The sequence below is a fragment of the Scyliorhinus torazame genome, chromosome 26, assembly GCF_047496885.1.
Source record: "Scyliorhinus torazame isolate Kashiwa2021f chromosome 26, sScyTor2.1, whole genome shotgun sequence".
Lineage (NCBI taxonomy): Eukaryota > Metazoa > Chordata > Chondrichthyes > Carcharhiniformes > Scyliorhinidae > Scyliorhinus > Scyliorhinus torazame.
In genome coordinates this window covers 37,051,679-37,075,648 of record NC_092732.1, presented here as the reverse complement: position 1 = coordinate 37,075,648, position 23,970 = coordinate 37,051,679, and the positions used below count along the sequence as shown (strand labels likewise).

General features: G+C 54.0%; 1 protein-coding gene across 1 annotated transcript in view; it reads right to left on the bottom strand.

Annotated features, from left to right (window-relative positions):
• LOC140402973 (atrial natriuretic peptide receptor 1-like) overlaps positions 1-23,970 on the bottom strand; it is a 107,014-nt gene that overhangs the window by 30,534 nt on the left and 52,510 nt on the right. The window contains exons 7-13 of the mRNA XM_072490624.1: positions 23,597-23,684; positions 22,529-22,649; positions 19,070-19,144; positions 14,616-14,693; positions 9,151-9,255; positions 8,678-8,749; positions 6,824-6,983 (exon numbers count right to left, since the gene is read on the bottom strand). Of these exons, the coding sequence (XP_072346725.1) occupies positions 6,824-6,983; positions 8,678-8,749; positions 9,151-9,255; positions 14,616-14,693; positions 19,070-19,144; positions 22,529-22,649; positions 23,597-23,684 (699 nt within the window). The remainder of the gene's footprint in view (positions 1-6,823; positions 6,984-8,677; positions 8,750-9,150; positions 9,256-14,615; positions 14,694-19,069; positions 19,145-22,528; positions 22,650-23,596; positions 23,685-23,970) is intronic.

Here is a 23,970-nt window from a genome sequence, read left to right as displayed (position 1 = left end):
ACTCTCACTGGGGTACGGGTCCCAGACACACTGACTCTCACTGGGGTACAGTCCCACACACACTGACTCTCACTGGGGTACAGTCCCACACACACTGACTCTCACTGGGGTACAGTCCCACACACACTGACTCTCACTGGGGTACGGGCCCCACACACACTGACTCTCACTGGGGTACAGTCCCACACACACTGACTCTCACTGGGGTACAGTCCCACACACACTGACTCTCACTGGGGTACGGGTCCCAGACACACTGACTCTTACTGGGGTACGCGTCCCACACACACTGACTCTCACTGGGGTACGGGTCCCACACACACTGACTCTCACTGGGGTACGGGTCCCACACACACTGACTCTCACTGGGGTACGGGTCCCACACACACTGACTCTCACTGGGGTACGGGTCCCACACACACTGACTCTCACTGGGGTACGGGTCCCACACACACTGACTCTCACTGGGGTACGGGTCCCACTCACACTGACTCTCACTGGGGTACGGGTCCCACACACACTGACTCTCACTGGGGTACGGGTCCCAGACACACTGACTCTTACTGGGGTACGCGTCCCACACACACTGACTCTCACTGGGGTACTGGTCCCACACACACTGACTCTCACTGGGGTACGGGTCCCACACACAGTGACTCTCACTGGGGTATGGGTCCCAGACACACTGACTCTCACTGGGGTACAGTCCCACACACACTGACTCTCACTGGGGTACAGTCCCACACACACTGACTCTCACTGGGGTACAGTCCCACACACACTGACTCTCACTGGGGTACGGGCCCCACACACACTGACTCTCACTGGGGTACAGTCCCACACACACTGACTCTCACTGGGGTACAGTCCCACACACACTGACTCTCACTGGGGTACGGGTCCCACACACACTGACTCTCACTGGGGTAGGGGTTCCACACACACTGACTCTCACTGGGGAACGGGTCCCACACACACACTGACTCTCACTGGGGTACGGGTTCCACACACACACTGACTCTCACTGGGGTACGGGTCCCACACACACTGACTCTCACTGGGGTACGGGTCCCACACACACTGACTCTCACTGGGGTACGGGTCCCACACACACTGACTCTCACTGGGGTACGGGTCCCACACACACTGACTCTCACTGGGGTACGGGTCCCACACACACTGACTCTCACTGGGGTACGGGTCCCACACACACTGACTCTCACTGGGGTACGGGTCCCACACACACTGACTCTCACTGGGATACGGGTCCCACACACACGGACTCTCACTGGGGTATGGGTCCCACACACACTGACTCTCACTGGGGTACGGGTCCCACACACACACTGAGTCTCACTGGGGTACGGGTCCCACATACACTGACTCTCACTGGGGTACGGGTCCCACACACACGGACTCTCACTGGGGTACGGGTCCCACACACACTGACTCTCACTGGGGTACGGGTCCCACACACACTGACTCTCACTGGAGTACGGGTCACACACACACTGACTCTCTGGGGTGCAGGTCCCACACACACTGACCCTCACTGGGGTACGGGTCCCACACACACTGACCCTCACTGGAGTTCGGGTCTCACACACACTGACTCTCACTGGGGTACGGGATCCGACACACACTGACTCTCACTGGGGTACGGGTCCCACACACACTGACTCTCACTGGTGTACGGGTCCCACACACACTGACACTCACTGGGGTACAGTCCCACACACACTGACTCTCACTGGGGTACAGTCCCACACACACTGACTCTCACTGGGGTACAGTCCCACACACACTGACTCTCACTGGGGTACGGGTCCCACACACACTGACCCTCACTGGGGTATGGGTCCCACACACACTGACTCTCACTGGGGTACGGGTCCCACACACACTGACTCTCACTGGGGTACGGGTCGCACACACACTGACTCTCACTGGGGTACGGGATCCCACACACACTGACTCTCACTGGGGTACGGCTCCCACACACACTAACTCTCACTGGGGTACGGGTCCCACACACACTGACTCTCACTGGGGTACGGGTCCCACACACTGACCCTCACTGGGGTGCGGGTCCCACACACACTGACTCTCACTGGGGTACGGGTCCCACACGCACACTGACTCTCACTGGGGTACGGATCCCACACACACTGACTCTCACTGGGGTATGGGTCCCACATACACTGACTCTTACTGGGGTACGGGTCCCACACACACTGACTCTCACTGGGGCACGGGTCCCACACACACTGACTCTCACTGGGGGACAGCTCCCACACACACTGACCCTCACTGGGGTACGGGTCCCACACACACTGACTCTCACTGGTGTAGGGGTCCCACACACACTGACTCTCACTGGGGTACGGGTCCCACACACACTGGCTCTCACTGGGGTATGGGTCCCACACACACTGACCCTCACTGGGGTACGGGTCCCACACACACACTGACTCTCACTGGGGTACGGGTCCCACACACACTGACTCTCACTGGGGTACGGATCCCGCACACACTGACCCTCACTGGAGTACGGGTCCCACACACACTGACTCTCACTGGGATACGGGTCCCACACACACGGACTCTCACTGGGGTATGGGTCCCACACACACTGACTCTCACTGGGGTACGGGACCCACACACACACTGAGTCTCACTGGGGTACGGGTCCCACATACACTGACTCTCACTGGGGTACGGGTCCCACACACACGGACTCTCACTGGGGTACGGGTCCCACACACACTGACTCTCACTGGGGTACGGGTTCCACACACACTGACTCTCACTGGAGTACGGGTCACACACACACTGACTCTCTGGGGTGCAGGTCCCACACACACTGACCCTCACTGGGGTACGGGTCCCACACACACTGACCCTCACTGGAGTACGGGTCTCACACACACTGACTCTCACTGGGGTACGGGATCCCACACACACTGACTCTCACTGGGGTACGGGTCCCACACACACTGACTCTCACTGGGGTACGGGTCCCACACACACTGACACTCACTGGGGTACAGTCCCACACACACTGACTCTCACTGGGGTACAGTCCCACACACACTGACTCTCACTGGGGTACAGTCCCACACACACTGACTCTCACTGGGGTACGGGTCCCACACACACTGACCCTCACTGGGGTACGGGTCCCACACACACTGACTCTCACTGGGGTACGGGTCCCACACACTGACCCTCACTGGGGTGCGGGTCCCACACACACTGACTCTCACTGGGGTACGGGTCCCACACGCACACTGACTCTCACTGGGGTACGGATCCCACACACACTGACTCTCACTGGGGTATGGGTCCCACATACACTGACTCTTACTGGGGTACGGGTCCCACACACACTGACTCTCACTGGGGCACGGGTCCCACACACACTGACTCTCACTGGGGGACAGCTCCCACACACACTGACCCTCACTGGGGTACGGGTCCCACACACACTGACTCTCACTGGTGTAGGGGTCCCACACACACTGACTCTCACTGGGGTATGGGTCCCACACACACTGGCTCTCACTGGGGTATGGGTCCCACACACACTGACCCTCACTGGGGTACGGGTCCCACACACACACTGACTCTCACTGGGGTACGGGTCCCACACACACTGACTCTCACTGGAGTACGGATCCCGCACACACTGACCCTCACTGGAGTACGGGTCCCACACACACTGACTCTCACTGGGGTACGGGTCCCACACACACTGACCCTCACTGGAGTACGGGTCCCACACACACTGACTCTCACTGGGGTACGGGATCCCACACACACTGACTCTCACTGGGGTACGGGTCCTACACACACTGACTCTCACTGGGGTACGGGTCCCAGACACACTGACTCTCACTGAGGTACGGGCCCCACACACACTGACTCTCACTGGGGTACAGTCCCACACTCACTGACTCTCACTGGGGTACAGTCCCACACACACTGACTCTCACTGGGGTACGGGTCCCACACACTGACTCTCACTGGGGTACGGGTCCCACACACACTGACTCTCACTGGGGTACGGGTCCCACACACACTGACTCTCACTGGGGTACGGGTCCCACTCACACTGACTCTCACTGGGGTACTGGTCCCACACACACTGACTCTCACTGGGGTACGGGTCCCACACACAGTGACTCTCACTGGGGTACGGGTCCCAGACACACTGACTCTCACTGGGGTACAGTCCCACACACACTGACTCTCACTGGGGTACAGTCCCACACACACTGACTCTCACTGGGGTACAGTCCCACACACACTGACTCTCACTGGGGTACGGGCCCCACACACACTGACTCTCACTGGGGTACAGTCCCACACACACTGACTCTCACTGGGGTACAGTCCCACACACACTGACTCTCACTGGGGTACAGTCCCACACACACTGACTCTCACTGGGGTACAGTCCCACACACACTGACTCTCACTGGGGTACTGGTCCCACACACACTGACTCTCACTGGGGTACGGGTCCCACACACAGTGACTCTCACTGGGGTACGGGTCCCAGACACACTGACTCTCACTGGGGTACAGTCCCACACACACTGACTCTCACTGGGGTACAGTCCCACACACACTGACTCTCACTGGGGTACAGTCCCACACACACTGACTCTCACTGGGGTACGGGCCCCACACACACTGACTCTCACTGGGGTACAGTCCCACACACACTGACTCTCACTGGGGTACAGTCCCACACACACTGACTCTCACTGGGGTACGGGTCCCAGACACACTGACTCTTACTGGGGTACGCGTCCCACACACACTGACTCTCACTGGGGTACGGGTCCCACACACACTGACTCTCACTGGGGTACGGGTCCCACACACACTGACTCTCACTGGGGTACGGGTCCCACACACACTGACTCTCACTGGGGTACGGGTCCCACACACACTGACTCTCACTGGGGTACGGGTCCCACACACACTGACTCTCACTGGGGTACGGGTCCCACTCACACTGACTCTCACTGGGGTACGGGTCCCACACACACTGACTCTCACTGGGGTACGGGTCCCAGACACACTGACTCTTACTGGGGTACGCGTCCCACACACACTGACTCTCACTGGGGTACTGGTCCCACACACACTGACTCTCACTGGGGTACGGGTCCCACACACAGTGACTCTCACTGGGGTATGGGTCCCAGACACACTGACTCTCACTGGGGTACAGTCCCACACACACTGACTCTCACTGGGGTACAGTCCCACACACACTGACTCTCACTGGGGTACAGTCCCACACACACTGACTCTCACTGGGGTACGGGCCCCACACACACTGACTCTCACTGGGGTACAGTCCCACACACACTGACTCTCACTGGGGTACAGTCCCACACACACTGACTCTCACTGGGGTACGGGTCCCACACACACTGACTCTCACTGGGGTACGGGTCCCACACACACTGACTCTCACTGGGGTACGGGTCCCAGACACACTGACTCTTACTGGGGTACGCGTCCCACACACACTGACTCTCACTGGGGTACGGGTCCCACACACACTGACTCTCACTGGGGTACGGGTCCCACACACACTGACTCTCACTGGGGTACGGGTTCCACACACACTGACTCTCACTGGGGTACGGGTCCCACACACACTGACTCTCACTGGGGTACGGGTCCCACACACACTGACTCTCACTGGGGTACGGGTCCCACACACACTGACTCTCACTGTGGCACGGGTCGCACACACACTGACCCTCACTGGGGTACGGGTCCCACACACACTGACCCTCACTGGGGTACGGGTCCCACACTCACTGACTCTCACTGGGGTACGGGTTCCACACACACTGACCCTCACTGGGGTACGGGTCCCACACACACTGACTCTCACTGGGGTACGCGTCCCACACAAACTGACTCTCACTGGGGTACGCGTCCCACACAAACTGACTCTCACTGGGGTACGGGTCCCACACACACACTGACTCTCACTGGGGTACAGTCCCACACACACTGACTCTCACTGGGGTACGGGTCCCACACAAACTGACTCTCACTGGGGTACGGGTCCCACACACATTGACCCTCACTGGGGTACGGGTCCCACACACACACTGACTCTCACTGGGGTACAGTCCCACACACACTGAATCTCACTGGGGTACGGGTCCCACACACACTGACTCTCACTGGGGTACGGGTCCCACACACACTGACTCTCACTGGGGTACAGGTCCCACACACACTGACTCTCACTGGGGTACGGGTCCCACACACACTGACTCTCACTGGGGTACGGGTTCCACACACACTGACTCTCACTGGGGTATGTGTCCCACACTCACTGACTCTCACTGGGGTACGGGTCCCACACACACTGACTCTCACTGGGGTACGGGCCCCACACCACACTGACTCTCACTGGGGTACGGGCTCCACACACACTGACTCTCACTGGGGTATGGGTCCCACACACACTGACTCTCACTGGGGTACGCGTCCCACACAAACTGACTCTCACTGGGGTACGGGTCCCACATACTCTGACTCTCACTGGGGTACGGGTCCCACACACAAATTTGTCTCTGCTCCCTGTGGGAGAGGGGGCCGCATCCCTCACCCCCCGTGATTCCCGTACTGGGATTCCCGACGCACGGTTCGTGCCCTCAGCCATCGCGGAGTTCGCGGCGCCGGGGCGGGAGAGGTCCTGCGCCCTCCTCGCTGGCCCAGGGGGCCGACCGCGTAAGGCACGCTGAGCAATAATTGACGTTGATCGTCGGAGGTGACGCACTTGCATACATGAGGAGCTGGTCTTCGGAGCGGGGCGACGATCTGAAGCAGGTCAGCCCGTAATCTGTGATCTTCAGCACAAAGCGACTGTCAACTACGCAATTGGAGGACTTGAGGTTTCCGTGACAACCGATGACGCTGTTGTGCAGGAATGCCATCCCCTGGAAGGAGGAGAGACGGAGGCAAATCAGGGCGCGCGGGGCGAGCGAACGAGGCAGCCAGGACGGCCCGGATCGAGGCACAAGCATAACGCAGCCCCCTCCCCTCCCCCGCGCCCCACCCGTCCCACTTTCTTCGCTGGCGTCCATGACCTCCCGTTGCCCGCGTTCAAACCTCTCCTCCTCGTTTTAATGGAGATTCCCACGACGACATCACCGCCAGGCGCGTGCCCCCCGCCACACCGCCACCCCCCCCCCCGCCTCCGAACCACGCAACCGCTCCCCCCACCCCCCCCCCCACTCTGCTGCAACCCCCTGAAATAAGAACACAAGAAGTAGGAGCTGCGGCCCATTCGCCCCCTCGAGCTGGCTCCGCCATTTTCCTGCGCTCGGTGGCACAGCCTTGTGGCGACGAGGATTCCGAAGATTCGCCGAGGGAGGAGCCTCCTCTTCATCTCGATCCGTAGGGATCAGTGCTGGGACCTTTGCAGTTCGTAGTCTATATAAATGATTTGGAGGAAGATGTAACTGGTCTGATTCGTAGGTTTGCAGACGACACAAAGGTTGGTGGAATTGCGGATAGCGATGAGGACTGTCAGAGGATACAGCAGGATTTAGACCGTTTGGAGACTTGGGCAGAGAGACGGGGGGGTGTGGGGGGGTGGGGGGGTGGGGGGGTGTGGGGGGGGGGGGGGTGGGGGGTGGGGGTGGGTGTGGGGGGGGGGGGGTGGTGGTGGTCAGGAGGTGAGTTCCTCTCCGCAGGATTCCCAGCCTCTGACCTGCTCTGGTAGCCACAGTATTTATACGGCTGGGTCCAGTTCAGTTTCTGATCAATGGTAACCCCAGGATGTTGATAGTGGGGGATTCAGCGACGGTAATGCCATTGAATGTCACGGGGCGATGGTTAGATCCTCTCTTGTCGGAGATGGACATTCCCTGGCACTTGTGTGGCGCGAATGTAACTTGCCCCTTGCCAGCCCGAGCCTGGATATTGTCCGGGTCTTGCTGCATTTGGACAGGGACTGCTTCAGTGTCTGGGGAGTCGCGAATGGTGCTGAACATTGTGCAGTCATCAGTGACCATCCCCATCTCTAACCTTGTGATGGAGGGAAGGTCATTGATGAAGCAGCTGAAGATGGTCGGGCCTCGGACACTAAGCTCCGGAAATCCCTCCCTCAACCTCTCCAAACCGTGTGCTCCCTCTCCTCCTTAAGATGCTCCTCAAAACCGAGCCTTTGGTCACCTGCAGCCCACATCTCCTGACATCGCCGAGAGAATGTGCCTTTGTTTGATAATCTCGTCCACCGTTCGGCAGCCTCGCACGTTCCGTTCTGCGGCAGGTGCTCCACAAATGCAAGTTGTTGTTGCGCCCTCCGCTGACACCAGCTCTCACCCGCACCCGCAGTGGTAACCGCCCTCCCCCCGGGGCTGCTGCCCCGTCTCCATCCTCTCAGGAAACTGGTGGCTTTTGCTGGGGTCCTTGCACGCAAGAGCACGGGGAACTGGAGCAGGGGTAGAGTCCACTCATCTCCGCTCCCCCTTCATGGTTGAATGTTTACCTCGGACCCCCAATAGTCCCCTCTCTGACCACTATTCTTCAATGGCGCTAAGCTTTCATAGACATCACTACCCAGTATCCTGCGTGTTTCTCTTTGCTGCATTGAACGCTTACGGAGCACAAATCATTTGGCCCTTACCTTGACAATGTCATTGATCAGCGAGTATCGAAACATCCAGTCCAAGGTAATGCTCTCATTCTCCAGAATGTCCTGAAAATAGATGATAAGGAGACGGCTGTCTCGTAAGGAAGATAAAAGTATGAAGGGTGCACATGGATTGACAAGTCAGCTGGCAACGGGCGCCCCACACTACGCAACAAGTGACAAACGCGACCGGGACGGATTCCATGGATTTCGCAAAAGCCCGCCCAGTGGCACTGCACGTCAATCATTCTCACTGCAACTTCGTCTCCCACAGCAGGATCTCCAATCTTCACCCGCGAAGGTCTCACCTCGGAATTCTCTTTGAAAGGCACTCCCATCGCAGTCGGCCTACGTGGCAGGGCTTCAGCTGCACGTTGAAAAAGCACCCCCACCCACGAAGCGCACCCAGCGGGAAAAGCTCCCCGCCTCGACTTTGCAGTGGAAGGTCCCACCCTCAGACTCCATACCTGTAGGCTGCCCCGGGGACAGTACTCTGTAATGATGCAGATGTTTGGTTGATCGATGCTAGCTCCGATGAAGCGAGTCAGGTGTTCGTTTTGTACATCTCTCATCTGCAGGGTAAGAGAGAGGCAGGGTCATGGAAACAGGTGGCCACCCGGGAGGCTAGACTTCAGGAATTGGCTGCAGTCTGTGCCCCACACTCATAAACCTTGAAGGACATTGAGTACTACCTGCCCATCGCTCCATACACATGATCGACAGTATGTCAACTGACCAAAAGGCACACATTTCTAACTTACACATTCCCTCTGGATAGAATCCCAATGGATCAAACCCCTTCCCGTTCACTCCCACTGTACACAATCCCAATGGACCCCAAACCCCTTCCCGTTCACTCCCACTGTACACAATCCCAATGGACGCAAACCCCTTCCCGTTCACTCCCATTGTACACAATCCCAATGGACCCAAACCCCTTCCCGTTCACTCCCATTGTACACAATCCCAATGGATCCAAACCCCTTCCCGTTCACTCCCATTGTCCACAATCCCAATGGATCAAACCCCTTCCCATTCACTCCCATTGTACACAATCCCAATGGACCCAAACCCCTTCCCGTTCACTCCCATTGTCCACAATCCCAATGGACCCAAACCCCTTCCCGTTCACTCCCATTGTACACAATCCCAATGGATCAAACCCCTTCCCGTTCACTCCCATTGTACACAATCCCAATGGACCCAAACCCCTTCCCGTTCACTCCCATTGTACACAATCCCAATGGACCCAAACCCCTTCCCGTTCACTCTGTACACAATCCCAATGGATCAAACCCCTTCCCATTCACTCCCATTGCACACAATCCCAATGGATCAAACCCCTCCCCGTTCACTCCCATTGCACACAATCCCAATGGACCCCAAACCCCTTCCCGTTCACTCCCATTGTACACAATCCCAATGGATCAAACCCCTTCCCATTCACTCCCATTGTACACAATCCCAATGGATCAAACCCCTTCCCATTCACTCCCATTGTACACAATCCCAATGGATCAAACCCCTTCCCATTCACTCCCATTGTACACAATCCCAATGGATCAAACCCCTTCCCATTCACTCCCATTGCACACAATCCCAATGGATCAAACACCTTCCCGTTCACTCCCATTGTACACAATCCCAATGGACCCAAACCCCTTCCCGTTCACTCCCATTGTACACAATCCCAATGGATCCAAACCCCTTCCCGTTCACTCCCATTGTCCACAATCCCAATGGATCAAACCCCTTCCCATTCACTCCCATTGTACACAATCCCAATGGACCCAAACCCCTTCCCGTTCACTCCCATTGTCCACAATCCCAATGGACCCAAACCCCTTCCCGTTCACTCCCATTGTACACAATCCCAATGGATCAAAGCCCTTCCCGTTCACTCCCATTGTACACAATCCCAATGGACCCAAACCCCTTCCCGTTCACTCCCATTGTACACAATCCCAATGGACCCAAACCCCTTCCCGTTCACTCTGTACACAATCCCAATGGATCAAACCCCTTCCCATTCACTCCCATTGCACACAATCCCAATGGATCAAACCCCTCCCCGTTCACTCCCATTGCACACAATCCCAATGGACCCCAAACCCCTTCCCGTTCACTCCCATTGTACACAATCCCAATGGATCAAACCCCTTCCCATTCACTCCCATTGTACACAATCCCAATGGATCAAACCCCTTCCCATTCACTCCCATTGTACACAATCCCAATGGATCAAACCCCTTCCCATTCACTCCCATTGTACACAATCCCAATGGATCAAACCCCTTCCCATTCACTCCCATTGCACACAATCCCAATGGATCAAACCCCTTCCCATTCACTCCCATTGTACACAATCCCAATGGACCCAAACCCCTTCCCGTTCACTCCCATTGTCCACAATCCCAATGGACCCAAACCCCTTCCCGTTCACTCCCATTGTACACAATCCCAATGGACCCAAACCCCTTCCCGATCACTCCCATTGTCCACAATCCCAATGGACCCAAACCCCTTCCCGTTCACTCCCATTGTACACAATCCCAATGGACCCAAACCCCTTCCCGTTCACTCTGTACACAATCCCAATGGATCAAACCCCTTCCCATTCACTCCCATTGCACACAATCCCAATGGATCAAACCCCTCCCCGTTCACTCCCATTGCACACAATCCCAATGGACCCCAAACCCCTTCCCGTTCACTCCCATTGTACACAATCCCAATGGATCAAACCCCTTCCCATTCACTCCCATTGTACACAATCCCAATGGATCAAACCCCTTCCCATTCACTCCCATTGTACACAATCCCAATGGATCAAACCCCTTCCCGATCACTCCCATTGTCCACAATCCCAATGGACCCAAACCCCTTCCCGTTCACTCCCATTGTACACAATCCCAATGGACCCAAACCCCTTCCCGTTCACTCTGTACACAATCCCAATGGATCAAACCCCTTCCCATTCACTCCCATTGCACACAATCCCAATGGATCAAACCCCTCCCCGTTCACTCCCATTGCACACAATCCCAATGGACCCCAAACCCCTTCCCGTTCACTCCCATTGTACACAATCCCAATGGATCAAACCCCTTCCCATTCACTCCCATTGTACACAATCCCAATGGATCAAACCCCTTCCCATTCACTCCCATTGTACACAATCCCAATGGATCAAACCCCTTCCCATTCACTCCCATTGTACACAATCCCAATGGATCAAACCCCTTCCCATTCACTCCCATTGCACACAATCCCAATGGATCAAACACCTTCCCGTTCACTCCCATTGTACACAATCCCAATGGACCCAAACCCCTTCCCGTTCACTCCCATTGTACACAATCCCAATGGATCCAAACCCCTTCCCGTTCACTCCCATTGTCCACAATCCCAATGGATCAAACCCCTTCCCATTCACTCCCATTGTACACAATCCCAATGGCCCCAAACCCCTTCCCGTTCACTCCCATTGTCCACAATCCCAATGGACCCAAACCCCTTCCCGTTCACTCCCATTGTACACAATCCCAATGGATCAAACCCCTTCCCGTTCACTCCCATTGTACACAATCCCAATGGACCCAAACCCCTTCCCGTTCACTCCCATTGTACACAATCCCAATGGACCCAAACCCCTTCCCGTTCACTCTGTACACAATCCCAATGGATCAAACCCCTTCCCATTCACTCCCATTGCACACAATCCCAATGGATCAAACCCCTCCCCGTTCACTCCCATTGCACACAATCCCAATGGACCCCAAACCCCTTCCCGTTCACTCCCATTGTACACAATCCCAATGGATCAAACCCCTTCCCATTCACTCCCATTGTACACAATCCCAATGGATCAAACCCCTTCCCATTCACTCCCATTGTACACAATCCCAATGGGTCAAACCCCTTCCCATTCACTCCCATTGTACACAATCCCAATGGATCAAACCCCTTCCCATTCACTCCCATTGCACACAATCCCAATGGATCAAACACCTTCCCGTTCACTCCCATTGTACACAATCCCAATGGACCCAAACCCCTTCCCGTTCACTCCCATTGTACACAATCCCAATGGACCCAAACCCCTTCCCATTCACTCCCATTGTACACAATCCCAATGGACCCAAACCCCTTCCCATTCACTCCCATTGTACACAATCCCAATGGATCAAACCCCTTCCCATTCACTCCCATTGCACACAATCCCAATGGATCAAACCCCTTCCCATTCACTCTGTACACAATCCCAATGGATCAAACTGGGACCTACCGAGGGCAGCACGGTAGCATTGTGGATAGCACAATTGCTTCACAGCTCCAAGGTCCCAGGTTCGATTCCCGGCTTGGGTCACTGTCTGTGCGGAGTCTGCACGTCCTCCCCGTGTGTGCGTGGGTTTCCTCCGGGTGCTCCGGTTTCCTCCCACAGTCCAAAGATGTGCAGGTTAGGTGGATTGGTCATTCAAAATTGCCCTTAGTGTCCAAAATTGCCCTTAGTGTTGGGGGGAGGTTACTGGGTTATGGGGATAGGGTGGAGGTGTGGATCTTGGTAGGGTGGTCTTTCCAAGAGCCGGTGCAGACTCGATGGGCTGAATGGCCTCCTTCTGCACTGTAAATTCTATGAAATCTATGAAACCCCTTCCTGTTCACTCCCATTGTCCACAATCCCAATGGATCAAACCCCTTCCCGTTCACTCCCATTGTACACAATCCCAATGGACCAAACCCCTTCCCGTTCACTCCCATTGTACACAATCCCAATGGACCCAAACCCCTTCCCGTTCACTCCCATTGTACACAATCCCAATGGATCAAACCCCTTCCCGTTCACTCCCATTGTCCACAATCCCAATGGACCCAAACCCCTTCCCGTTCACTCCCACTGTACACAATCCCAATGGACCAACCCCTTCCCGTTCACTCCCATTGTACACAATCCCAATGGATCAAACCCCTTCCCGTTCACTCCCATTGTACACAATCCCATTGGACCCAAACCCCTTCCCGTTCACTCCCATTGTTCACAATCCCAATGGATCAAACCACTTCCCGATCACTCCCATTGTCCACAATCCCAATGGACCCAAACCCCTTCCCATTCACTCCCATTGTACACAATCCCAATGGACCCAAACCCCTTCCCGTTCACTCCCATTGTCCACAATCCCAATGGATCAAACCACTTCCCATTCACTCCCATTGTACACAATCCCAATGGATCAAACCTCTTCCCATTCACTCCCATTGTACACAATCCCAATGGATCAAACCACTTCCCGATCACTCCCATTGTACACAATCCCAATGGACCAACCCCTTCCCGTTCACTCCCATTGTACACAATCCCAATGGATCAAACCCCTTCCCGTTCACTCCCATTGTACACAATCCCATTGGACCCAAACCCCTTCCCGTTCACTCCCATTGTTCACAATCCCAATGGATCAAACCACTTCCCGATCACTCCCATTGTCCACAATCCCAATGGACCCAAACCCCTTCCCATTCACTCCCATTGTACACAATCCCAATGGACCCAAACCCCTTCCCGTTCACTCCCATTGTCCACAATCCCAATGGATCAAACCCCTTCCCGTTCACTCCCATTGTACACAATCCCAATGGACCCAAACCCCTTCCCGTTCACTCCCATTGCACACAATCCCAATGGACATCGCTGTGTGTGTGTGTATGGGGGGGGGGGGGGGGGGGGGGGAGACTGGAGTCACCTATAGGCCAGACAGGGGTAAGGACGGCCGATTTCCCTCCCTAAAGAGGATATGAATGAACCAGATTGGTTACTGATTTTACGGAAATCGATGAGTGCCGTCCCGCGCGCTGTTACCGCTTTTCAGTTCTGGATTTTATCAATCGAAGATGGGGTAGAGAACGAAGGGGAAACGGAAATGGAACATACGTGTTTGAGCTCGAATAGCACGTTGCGTGTCAGCTCCACTCTCTTCCGGTTGATGTGTTTAATGGCCACAATGTTCCCCTGGGGGAGAGAAATGGGACGAGAGCAGAAAATAAGAACGGTTCGATTCAACACGTGTTGGTGAGCCCACCCCAGCAGGGGGCAGCGGTCACCCTGGGGACCATTGCTTAGAAGCCATGGCACCGAAACCAGTCATTGAGCCCATCCAGCCCGTATGGATCTCCCACCGACTACATCTCACCTCATCAACATATCCACCTACTCCTGGCCCCTTCGTGTGTTTATCTAATGTTCCGCCACCCCACCTTCAATACATCTCTGCTATTCACCTTGACCATTCCCTATGGGAGCAAGTCCCACATTCTCCCCACTCTCCGGGAAAAGACATTTTTCCTTAATACCCCTTTGGATTTACGAGTGACTGTTGCAGACTGATGCCAACCCCCCACCCCCCCACCCCCGGGCCAGTTCTGGTCCATTCACCCATTCTACACAATCCCAATGGATCAAGCCCCTTCCCGTTCACTCCCATTCTACACAATCCCAATGGATCAAACCCCTTCCCATTCACTCCCATTGTACACAATCCCAATGGATCAAACCCCTTCCCGTTCACTCCCACTGTACACAATCCCAATGGACCAAACCCCTTCCCGTTCACTCCCATTGTACACAATCCCAATGGATCAAGCCCCTTCCATTCACTCCCATTGTACACAATCCCAATGGATCAAACCCCTTCCCGTTCACTCCCATTGTACACAATCCTAATGGACCAAACCCCTTCCCGTTCACTCCCATTGTACACAATCCCAATGGATCAAACCCCTTCCCGTTCACTCCCATTGTACACAATCCCAATGGATCAAACCCCTTCCATTCACTCCCATTGTACACAATCCCAACGGATCAAACCCCTTCCCGTTCACTCCCATTGTACACAATCCCAATGGACCCAAACCCCTTCCCGTTCACTCCCATTGTACACAATCCCAATGGACCCAAACCCCTTCCCATTCACTCCCATTGTACACAATCCCAATGGATCAAACCCCTTCCCATTCACTCCCACTGTACACAATCCCAATGGACCCAAACCCCTTCCCGTTCACTCCCATTGTACACAATCCCAATGGATCAAACCCCTTCCCGTTCACTCCCATTGTACACAATCCCAATGGATCAAACCCCTTCCCGTTCACTCCCATTGTACACAATCCCAATGGATCAAGCCCCTTCCATTCACTCCCATTGTCCATAATCCCAATGGATCAAGCCCCTTCCATTCACTCCCATTGTACACAATCCCAATGGATCAAACCCCTTCCCGTTCACTCCCATTGTACACAATCCCAATGGATCAAACCCCTTCCTGTTCACTCCCATTGTACACAATCCCAATGGATCAAGCCCCTTCCATTCACTCCCGTTGTACACAATCCCAATGGATCAAGCACCTTCCATTCACTCCCATTGTACACAATCCCAATGGATCAAAATCCTTCCCGTTCACTCCCATTGTACACAATCCCAATGGACCCAAACCCCTTCCCGTTCAATTCCATTGTACACGATCTCAATGGATCAAACCCCTTCCCGTTCACACCCATTGTACACAATCTCAATGGATCAAACCTCTTCCCATTCACACCCATTGTACACAATCCCAATGGATCAAACCCCTTCCCGTTCAATCCCATTGTACACGATCTCAATGGATCAAACCCCTTCCCGTTCACACCCATTGTACACAATCCCAATGGACCAAAACCCCTTCCCGTTCACTCCCATTGTACACAATCCCAATGGACCAAAACTCCTTCCCGTTCACTCCCATTTGTACACAATCCCAATGGATCAAACCCCTTCCCATTCACTCCCATTGTACACAATCCCAATGGATCAAACCCCTTCCCATTCAATCCCATTGTACACAATCCCAATGGATCAACCCCCTTCCCGTTCACTCCCATTTGTACACAATCCCAATGGATCAAACCTCTTCCCATTCATTCCAAGTTGTACACAATCCCAATGGAGCAAACCCCTTCCCATTCACTCCCATTGTACACAATCCCAATGGATCAAACCCCTTCCCGTTCACTCCCATTGTACACAATCCCAATGGACCAAAACCCCTTCCCGTTTACTCCCACTGCACACAATCCCAATGGATCAAACCCCTTCCCATTCACTCCCATTGTACACAATCCCAATGGATCAAACCCCTTCCCATTCACTCCCATTGTACACAATCCCAATGGACCAAAACCCCTTCCCGTTTACTCCCACTGCACACAATCCGAATGGATCAAACCCCTTCCCATTCACTCCCATTGTACACAATCCCAATGGATCAAACCCCTTCCCATTCACTCCCATTGTACACAGTCCCAATGGATCAAACCCCTTCCCGTTCACTCCCACTGTACACAATCCCAATGGATCAAACCCCTTCCCGTTCACTCCCACTGTACACAATCCCAATGGATCAAACGCCTTCCCGTTCACTCCCACTGTGCACAATCCCAATGGATCAAACCCCTTCCCATTCACTCCCATTGTACACAATCCCAATGGATCAAAACCCTTCCCGTTCACTCCCATTGTACACAATCCCAATGGATCAAACCCCTTCCCGTTCACTCCCATTGTCCACAATCCCAATGGATCAAACCCCTTCCCGTTCACTCCCATTGTACACAATCCCAATGGACCCAAACCCCTTCCCGTTCACTCCCATTGTACACAATCCCAGTGGATCAAACCCCTTCCCGTTCACTCCCATTGTACACAATCCCAATGGACCCAAACCCCTTCCCGTTCACTCCCATTGTACACAATCCCAATGGATCAAACCCCTCCCCATTCACACCCATTGTACACAATCCCAATGGATCAAACCCCTTCCTGTTCACTCCCACTGTACACAATCCCAGTGGATCAAACCCCTTCCCATTCACTCCCATTGTACACAATCCCAATGGATCAAACCCCTTCCCATTCACACCCATTGTACACAAGCCCAATGGACCAAAACCCCTTCCCATTCACTCCCATTTGTACACAATCCCAATGGATCAAACCTCTTCCCATTCACTCCCATTTGTACACAATCCCAATGGATCAATCCCCTTCCCGTTCACTCCCATTGTACACAATCCCAATGGACCCAAACCCCTTCCCATTCACTCCCATTGTACGCAATCCCAATGGATCAAACCCCTTCCCATTCACACCCATTGTACACAATCCCAATGGATCAAACTCCTTCCCATTCACTCCCATTGTACACAATCCCAATGGACCCAAACCCCTTCCCATTCACTCCCATTGTACACAATCCCAATGGATCAAACCCCTTCCCATTCACTCTCATTGTACACAATCCCAATGGATCAAACCCCTTCCCGTTCACTTCCATTGTACACAATCCCAATGGATCAAACCCCTTCCCGTTCACTTCCACTGTACACAATCCCAATGGACCAAAACCCCTTCCCGTTCACTCCCATTGTACACAATCCCAATGGATCAAACCCCTTCCCGTTCACTTCCATTGTACACAATCCCAATGGATCAAACCGCTTCCCATTCACTCCCATTGTACACAATCCAATGGATCAAACCCCTTCCCGTTCACTCCCACTGTACACAATCCCAATGGACCAAAACCCCTTCCCGTTCACTCCCATTGTACACAATCCCAATAGATCAAACCCCTTCCCATTCACACCCATTGTACACAATCCCAATGGATCAAACCCTTTCCCATTCACACCCATTGTACACAATCTCAATGGATCAAACCCCTTCCCATTCACACCCATTGTACACAATCCCAATGGATCAAACCCCTTCCCATTCACACCCATTGTACACAATCCCAATGGATCAAACCCCTTCCCATTCACTCCCATTGTACACAATCCCAATGGACCCAAACCCCTTCCCATTCACTCCCATTGTACACAATCCCAATGGATCAAACCCCTTCCCATTCACTCCCATTGTACGCAATCCAATGGATCAAACCCCTTCCCGTTCACTCCCACTGTACACAATCCCAATGGACCAAAACCCCTTCCCGTTCACTCCCATTGTACACAATCCCAATGGACCAAAACCCCTTCCCATTCACTCCCATTGTACACAATCCCAATGGATCAAACCCCTTCCCGTTCACTCCCATTGTACACAATCCCAATGGATCAAACCCCTTCCCGTTCACTCCCATTGTACACAATCCCAATGGATCAAACCCCTTCCCGTTCACTCCCATTGTACACAATCCCAATGGATCAAACCCCTTCCCGTTCACTCCCATTGTACAGTATCCCAATGGAGCAAACTCCTTACATGGAACGGTATAAGGTTAAAACCACGAGTGGGCAGATTGTGAAATGAGTTCTGTACCTCGCTCTGAACGGCTTTACCTTGTAGAATGCTGTCTTGGCATAAACCTGGTATTGCCCTTCATTGATCCCCAGAGATCCATAGTTTGAACCATGCTGTGAAAAACAAGGTGTCACGTCATCAGCAACGAGAATTTCCTTCCAGATGTTTTCCGTGTGTCCAGCAGAGAAACCAGAAGGGACCACCTGTTACTCGGGAAATTGGTCACTGAGGGAATGGACGGAGCCTCACTGAGGGACTGAGCCTCACTGAGGGATCAGAGGGGCTGGTTTAGCACAGTGGGCTAAACAGCTGGCTTGTAATGCCGAACAAGGCCAGCAGCGCGGGTTCAATTCCCATACCGGCCTCCCCGAACAGGCGCCGGAATGTGGCGACTAGGGGCTTTTCACAGAACTTCACTGAAGCCTACTTGTGACAATAAGCAATTATTATTATGACACTGTCCCCATCAAACACCCCCAGTACATGTACAGCACAGGGTTAGATACAGAGTGAAGCTCCCTTTACACTGTCCCCATCAAACACTCCCAGTACATGTACAGCACAGGGTTAGATACAGAGTAAAGCTCCCTCTACACTGTCCCCATCAAACACTCCCAGGACAGGTACAGCACGGGGTTAGATACAGAGAAAAGCTCCCTCTACACTGTCCCCATCAAACACTCCCAGGACAGGTACAGCACGGGGTTAGATACAGAGTAAAGCTCCCTCTACACGGTCCCCATCAAACACTCCCAGGACAGGTACAGCACGGGGTTAGATACAGAGTAAAGCTCCCTCTACACTGTCCCCATCAAACACTCCCAGGACAGGTACAGCACGGGGTTAGATACAGAGTAAAGCTCCCTCGACACTGTCCCCATCAAACACTCCCAGGACAGGTACAGCACGGGGTTAGATACAGAGTAAAGCTCCCTCTACACTGTCCCCATCAAACACTCCCAGGACAGGTACAGCACGGGGTTAGATACAGTGTAAAGCTCCCTCTACACTGTCCCCATCAAACACTCCCAGGACAGGTACAGCACGGGGTTAGATACAGAGTAAAGCTCCCTCTACACTGTCCCCATCAAACACTCCCAGGACAGGTACAGCCCGGGGTTAGATACAGAGTAAAGCTCCCTCTGCACTGTCCCCCATCAAACACTCCCAGGACAGGTACAGCACGGGGTTAGATACAGAGTAAAGCTCCCTCTGCACTGTCCCCATCAAACACTCCCAGGACAGGTACAGCACGTGTTAGATACAGAGTAAAGCTCCCTCTACACTGTCCCCATCAAACACTCCCAGGGCAGGTACAGCACGTGTTAGATACAGAGTAAAGCTCCCTCCACACTGTCCCCATCAAACACTCCTAGGACAGGTACAGCACGAGGTTAGATACAGAGTAAAGCTCCCTCTACACTGTCCCCATCAAACACTCCCAGGGCAGGTACAGCACGTGTTAGATACAGAGTAAAGCTCCCTCTACACTGTCCCCATCAAACACTCCCAGGACAGGTACAGCACGGGGTTAGATACAGAGTAAAGCTCCCTCTACACTGTCCCCATCAAACACTCCCAGGACAGTTACAGCACGGGGTTAGATACAGAGTAAAGCTCCCTCTACACTGTCCCCATCAAACACTCCCAGGACAGGTACAGCACGTGTTAGATACAGAGTAAAGCTCCCTCTACACTGTCCCCGTCAAACACTCCCAGGACAGGTACAGCACGGGGTTTGATACAGAGTAAAGCTCCCTCTACACTGTCCCCATCAAACACACCCAGGACAGGTACAGCACAGGGTTAGATACAGATTAAAGCTCCCTCTACACTGTCCCCATCAAACACTCCCAGGACAGTTACAGCACGGGGTTACATACAGAGTAAAGCTCCCTCTACCCTGTCCCCATCAAACACTCCCAGGACAGGTACAGCACGGGGTTAGATACAGAGTAAAGCTCCCTCTACACCGTCCCCATCAAACACTCCCAGGACAGGGACAGCACGGGGTTAGGTACAGTGTAAAGCTCCCTCTACACTGTCCCCATCAAACACTCCCAGGACAGGTACAGCACGGGGTTAGACACAGAGTAAAGCTCCCTCTACACTGTCCCCATCAAACACTCCCAGGACAGGTACAGCACGGGGTTAGATACAGAGTAAAGCTCCCTCTACACTGTCCCCATCAAACACTCTCAGGACAGTTACAGCACGGGGTTAGATACAGAGTAAAGCTCCCTCTACACTGTCCCCATCAAACACTCCCAGGACAGGTACAGCACGTGTTAGATACAGAGTAAAGCTCCCTCTACACTGTCCCCATCAAACACTCCCAGGACAGTTACAGCCCGGGTTAGATACAGAGTAAAGCTCCCTCTACACTGTCCCCAGCAAACACTCCCAGGACAGGTACAGCACGTGTTAGATACAGAGTAAAGCTCCCTCTACACTGTCCCCATCAAACACTCCCAGGACAGGTGCAGCACGGGGTTAGATACAGAGTAAAGCTCCCTCTACACTGTCCCCATCAAACACTCCCAGGATGGGTACAGCACGGGGTCAGATACAGAGTAAAGCTCCCTCTACACTGTCCCCATCAAACACTCCCAGGACAGGTACAGCACGGGGTTAGATACAGAGTAAAGCTCCCTCTACACTGTCCCCATCAAACACTCCCAGGACAGGTACAGCACGGGGTTAGATACAGAGTAAAGCTCCCTCTACACTGTCCCCATCAAACACTCCCAGGACAGGTACAGCACGGGGTTTGATACAGAGTAAAGCTCCCTCTACACTGTCCCCATCAAACACACCCAGGACAGGTACAGCACGGGGTTAGATACAGATTAAAGCTCCCTCTACACTTTCCCCATCAAACACTCCCAGGACAGGTACAGCACGGGGTTAGATACAGAGTAAAGCTCCCTCTACACTGTCCCCATCAAACACTCCCAGGACAGGTACAGCACGGGGTTAGATACAGAGTAAAGCTCCCTCTACACTGTCCCCATCAAACACTCCCAGGACAGGTACAGCACGGGGTTAGATACAGTGTAAAGCTCCCTCTACACTGTCCCCATCAAACACTCCCAGGACAGGTACAGCACGGGGTTAGACACAGAGTAAAGCTCCCTCTACACTGCCCCCATCAAACACTCCCAGGACAGGTACAGCACGGGGTTAGATACAGAGTAAAGCTCCCTCTACACTGTCCCCATCAAACACTCCCAGGACAGGTACAGCACGGGGTTAGGTACAGAGTAAAGCTCCCTCTACACTGTCCCCATCAAACACTCCCGGGACAGGTACAGCACGGGGTTAGGTACAGAGTAAAGCTCCCTCTACACTGTCCCCATCAAACTCTCCCAGGGCAGGTACAGCACGGGGTTAGATACAGAGTAAAGCTCCCTCTACACTGTCCCCATCAAACACTCACAGGACAGGTACAGCACGGGGTTAGATACAGAGTGAAGAGAGAGGCCAGTCCTCCTTACCAAGGACAGGGTCAGCTTGCTGCCCATACTCCGCAGGTTCTTCTCGAGGTTACTTGGTTGGATATCCTCCCACCGTACACGCCACAGCTCACTTGCCAGCTCCTTCTCCAGCTTGAACCTCCTGCGAAAAGGGTGCAAGAAGGCGAGAGGTGTCACCCGGCAGGACAGGCCCACCGGCCCCCTTGACCCTGCTCTGCCAAGCGACGGGATCACGTTCGACCCACAACCTCACCTTCAACCTCGCATCGACCCCCCCCCCCCCCCCAAAGAAATCTCCCATCCCGGGGACGATCGCAGTGAAATCTCCCCGCTCCTCCTCCCAATTCGAGTACATCCTTCGTCTAGTCAGGAGACCGTGAGCACGTGTGGGCTCGCCCGAAGCCCGTACGATGACCGCAGGAATCCGCTCACACTCCCCCCGCACTTTGAAATAAAAGATAATTGCTTGCTGCTCCCTTTTTCAGTGTTGGCAGCGAAGGACGGACATTTGTGGGTCAGGGGTTGACTGACCACGCCAAGAACAAGACCATTCAGCCCCTTCATTGGCTATCCAGGTGCTATCCCCTGCCTCCGTCCCTCCACCCCACACCATAAGACCATTAGACATAGGAGCAGAATTAGGCCATTCGGCCCATCGAGTCTGCTCTGTCATTCAATCATGGCTGATATTTTTCTCATCCCCCATTCTCCTGCCTTCTCCCCATAACCCCTGATCCCCTTATTAATCGAGAACCTATCCATCTCTGTCTGAAAGACACAGTGATTTGGCCTCCACAGCCTTCTGCGGCAAAGAGTTCCACAGATTCACCTCCCTCTGTTTGTGTTAAACACATTGTTTTGTGTTAAAAACCACGTGTCCATAATTGTAATCCCACACCTGGGGAACAAGCCGTGTGCTCGGAAAAGCAACAATCCATTAAAGGGGGAGGTTGGTTGAACTCCATGATACATTTTGGGGTTCTGTAAACGCCTCGCCCATAACAATAATCGCGCTGCCCCTCACGGAGTAGCGCAAACCCCGGCCCTGCCCCAGGCCCTCAATTGAATGCCCTCGGAAGGCGCGTTTACCTGTAGATCAGGAAAGAGGTGCTCGTGATGATGAAGAGTACCAGGCTGACCACAATCGACAGGACCTCCAGCATCGTGAACGCTCTTCCTGAGGAAGAGTAAATGAAAACTCCGTGAGCAACATCCTCAGATCTTGTGTCGAAGGATCAGGGGCGGCGGGGTGCGTTTTGTACAGGAAAGGGGGGCTGCTGTAGGTCCCGGCAGCCGGGGTCAGGTCGGGAAATGGGAGCAGATGTTGACCATTCGGCCCCTCGCTGCTCTGCTCCACCGTCCAACCAGATCATTGGCCGACCTTCGAACTCAGTGTCTTTTTCCCGCACTGTCCCTTGACATCTTTAAGGTTTAGAAATCTATCGATCTCGGGTCTTGAATCA